General features: G+C 36.6%; 1 protein-coding gene across 1 annotated transcript; it reads right to left on the bottom strand.

The window, feature by feature from the left end:
• Nucleotides 1-817: 817 nt before the first annotated feature.
• On the bottom strand, nt 818-2039 carry LOC141611792 (uncharacterized). The gene is made up of 2 exons (XM_074430426.1): nt 1599-2039; nt 818-1073 (listed from the first exon to the last, which is right to left on the bottom strand). The coding sequence occupies exons 1-2, from the start codon at nt 1927-1929 to the stop codon at nt 1051-1053; spliced, it is 354 nt and encodes a 117-aa protein (XP_074286527.1). The 5' UTR covers nt 1930-2039; the 3' UTR covers nt 818-1050.
• Between the last annotated feature and the right edge of the window lie 2317 nt (nt 2040-4356).

Raw genomic sequence — 4356 nt, 5'->3', positions numbered from 1 at the left:
GAAGACACGCATAATAGTGACCTTGGTATGATCCGGGACAACTACCCGTTTTATCTTGTAGGTAAAGCGGGGAAATATAATCAACTAAGAGTGAAGGTGGATGCGAGCTGGCATAAGTCATAAAATGCGGCAGTAGGGTGGGTAGCCTACGACGAAAAGGGAGGTAAAATCTTCGAAGGAGGATTGAAGATAAAAGCGGAATCCGCTCTCCAATCAGAGGCATTAGGAATTCAGAAGGTTCTTATGTGGGCACGAGAACGAGGTATCTTACATCAGGATATATTCTCGGATTGTCTGCAATTGGTAACTCAACTTGCGGGTATTGAAAGGCCTAACCACCTCATAGGAGGGTTAATGGAAGATTTGTACTAAATCGGGGCAAGATTTCATTGTCTGTGTGTCAGTTAGGGCTGGTCATTAGTGCGGGTCGGCCTTGCTAATCCGGACCCGACCCGCTTATGACCCGTGACCTGGGCTCGGCCCGACCCGCCTTATATCCGGGCCGGTTTCGGGTCCCCGGACCCGCCCTAGACCCGCCTCACAGGTCACTTTTGACTCGGCCCGACCCGACCCGCCTCAACTCGTCCCAACCCGCCCCTGACCCGAGTCGGTTCCGGGTCTCCCAAACCCTGACCTGACCCGGCTGACCCGCACTGATGACCACCCCTAGTGTCAATTATTTACCTAGACTAGAAAGCTCAATAAAATAGCTCATAGCCTCGCTCGCCTGTGAAGCTATGAGGATGCAGTAAACCTATCTTATCTAGTTGCCAAAAAAAAAAAAAAAAAAAAAAAAACTAAATGTGTACTCCGTATATGATGCTTAATAAACACATGCATACATGGACACCATGCGTATTTATATTTTTATTTATTTGACAACTAATAAATAGTATTACAGTACATGAAGGCATGGTACATGCTAATGCTATGGTAGAGTACAAGAACTCAACCATTACATTCTACGAGAGCCACAACATGTAGAGTCTAGCCGTTTAATTCGTCATTTCTAGAAGCCAGTAGTTACGGAGTATATTTTTGCGGCACTACTTACTGAGACGGAATGGTGTAGCCTGCAAACAAAAATAGATGCTTCAGCTCATTTGAAATAAATAAAGTTAATACTCCCTCCGTCCCGGTCAATTGTTGTCCTTTCGTTTTGACACAAAGACCAAGGAATGAGGAAAAGGTCAATAACAAAATGACAAGTGGAACAAATTGAATGAGAATGATCAAATTACTCATCAATTTCATTCTTAAAATAGAAAAGACAACAAATGACTGAGACACCCCAAAATGGAAAAGGACAACAAATAACCGGGACAGAGGGAGTAAATAATTAGTTGATCTCGCTCAAGACGGCGATATCCGTCTCAAGGTAAAACGGGTTAAGTGTTAAATACTACTCATACACAAGTTTATTGTCATTTCTTAGACATTCTACTTTTTGTCCCATTTATCTATTTGACTCGTTTCATGTTTAGGACTGATATGCTGTTCGATAATAATTTGTTAAAAGTAAGTGTCCATAATTTGCATTAGAGGGATGAAAGAATGAAAAAATAGAGTAGATTTGAAGTGTAAATGGAAAGACTTACTTCCACACTTTGAGCCATGTTGAAGAGCAAGGCCACAATATTGAGCAACATAAACAGCCTTCTTAACACTAACATACTGCTCAATATCCTTAGTCACATACTTGCATAGACAAGGAATATCAGACTTCTTAGCCACGGTGCAACACTCTGATGACGGCGGGGTTTGCTTCCCCGCCTTCATCACATACTTGGCACATTGGCTAATTAGCCCTGAAATATCACCTTCACATTGCCCATTTGCCATCAAATTGTTGTTACCAAATGCAAAAGCACACACTATCACAAGAATCACGGTCGCTATCAGACGTACATTTGTAACCCCTAAAGCCATTTTTGGTGCTTATGGAATGAAAGGAGTAGTTGTGGAATTGAAGATATATAAAGTCATATGGAGAGTTGTTGGTAGGAGATGGTGATCATGAGGTCACATGAGTTAGTGATAATGAAGGCCATAAAGTATGTCTTTTTGCGTTTAATTATTAGTCCAAAAGGTGAATGCCGAATGGACGGTGGTGTGAGCACAAAGTGTAAATCAATCAGCCTTATTTGGATTTTGGAATTAAACTAATTCCTTGACCATTTGGTTTTAAAATCGGGTTTGCTAAAGATCGCCCCTAGTTTTACTCATCTCGCCCCTAAATATTACCTTTTTGCCCTTGAGTAATTAAAACCCCATATACTTTCCTTTTTACTCATTTTCGATTTTAAATTTAAAATTTCAAAAAAACCGCTTCAGAAATTAACAAAAACAAAACCGTCTCAAAATAATATGAAATAGCGATTTAAATTGGACAAAAATTGACGAATAATGAACCAAAAAACTTAAAACGATCATAACTTTGTGCTCGGGTGTCCGATTTTGACGAATTTTTTTTCAAATCACTTAACTCGACAAGACGAACGCAATAAGAAAAAAAAAATTGAAAAATGGTCCATTCGTGTAAAAACACGACCGACCTGACTAGCCGATTCATGTGGTTTACATGAACACTTGCTCAGGCGATTCGTGTAATCCACATGAATCGCCTAGGCCCATTCGTGTGATTTACATGAACTCGGCCAAGGCTGGTTCATGTAAACCACATGAACCGGCCTAGGCCAGTTCGTGTTTTTCACACGAATGGGCCCACTTTCCAATTTTTTTTTTTTTACCATTGCGTTCGTCTCGTCGAATTAAGTGATTTGAAAAAAAATTCGTCAAAATCGGACACCCGAGCACAAAGTTATGATCGTTTAAAGTTTTTACGTTTCTAATCGTCAATTTTGGAAAGTGAAATGAACATTAGGGGCGAGATGAGTAATATAGGGGCGATCTTTAGTAATTTTGTTTAAAATGGCAATTCGGTCACTAGAAAGTAGAGACTATGAGAGCTATAGAGTTGATGACGAGGGAATCGTAGCCGTTATTTTTGGTGCGCATTAGATAAATCTCTGTGTATGCCCAAAAGTTATATTTATTCCACTCTAGACTACTATGATTCTAGTAAATAAATGATCAAGTGGAAAGAGTAGTTAAATGTTAATTATATTTATTTAGATAATTATTGAGTTGGTTGGTCCATTACAATTACCAAATTTTGTTGATCGTTTTGAGTTGGTTGAAACAGAAATTAGAAATAGTTTTGGTGTAATAGTTTTGGTGTAAATCATCCGGTTTAATCTGAATTTGAGCCGGGTAAAATTACTAAAACAGTAAAATTCTCCTTATGAATTTTAACACGCTACGTTTCCAGGGAAATTAGAAATATGGTTAGTATATTTCCGATTCTAATAAAAACTTAGGCAGACACGTTAATTGTGATAATAAAACTTGCATTTTGGGATTTACGTATTTGGCGAGGGACGAATGGACCGCATAACCACTCAGTCTTTTTGCACTAGTTTGGCAGACACCTAGCACTGGCTTTTTCCACACTCGTCACTCGGGTATCCATTTTGTTGGTGGAATGAGTAACTCTATTTTATGCAAACACTTGGATAGGTAGATAGGTAGATAGATAGATATACATCACTAAAAATTTCTCCTAAAAAGAAGGCCACTTAGCTTTAGGCCATGTTCTTTTGGACTGAAATTACTCTAATAGCAAACATGAAAAATGCACCTTACATATCACTCTCCTATTCATTTCCTCCTTTTTACCCCCAATTCAAGCAAGCCCTAAGAAAATAAAAATTCTCAATAGTTTTCCTTCCAAAAACAATCTAGCTAAATAAGGAAACAAAATAATATTTTTATTAAATTATTACTATCTTTTAATCAAGTTATAATCTTTAATCATTATAATCTTTTTTTAACTAAATTATAATCTTTTAATTAAAATAAAATAAAATTGGTATAAATCTAAAATTCTTATATGAAAAACCGATAAATTGATATTATTAGTTAAAAAAAACAATGCACTATGTACTTAATTAGTATAAAACAATTATGAACTAATCAATCAATACTATATATTAAATCCAGAAATCAAGGGACTTCAATGTAATTAAAGAAAGTTATACAAATTAATTATATTATATAGTTTTAAATCGATAGCAGCGTGTGATGGACCCGATTAAGAGATCTCAATGCAAATATTATATAATTTGAGTTAAAATTAAATTATATAGAAACTTGGTAATTTTCCTAAACATTTGTAAGAGACTAAAACATGGTCAATTTTCTTAAACTAAAATAATTAATTAAGATGGTCAATTTCACGGAGACTAAAAGAACGAAGATGCTTGGTAATTATTCTAAATATTTATAGAAGACTAG

This window comes from Silene latifolia, chromosome 11 (genome assembly GCF_048544455.1).
Source record: "Silene latifolia isolate original U9 population chromosome 11, ASM4854445v1, whole genome shotgun sequence".
NCBI lineage: Eukaryota > Viridiplantae > Streptophyta > Magnoliopsida > Caryophyllales > Caryophyllaceae > Silene > Silene latifolia.
This window is presented reverse-complemented; position numbering and strand designations above follow the sequence as displayed.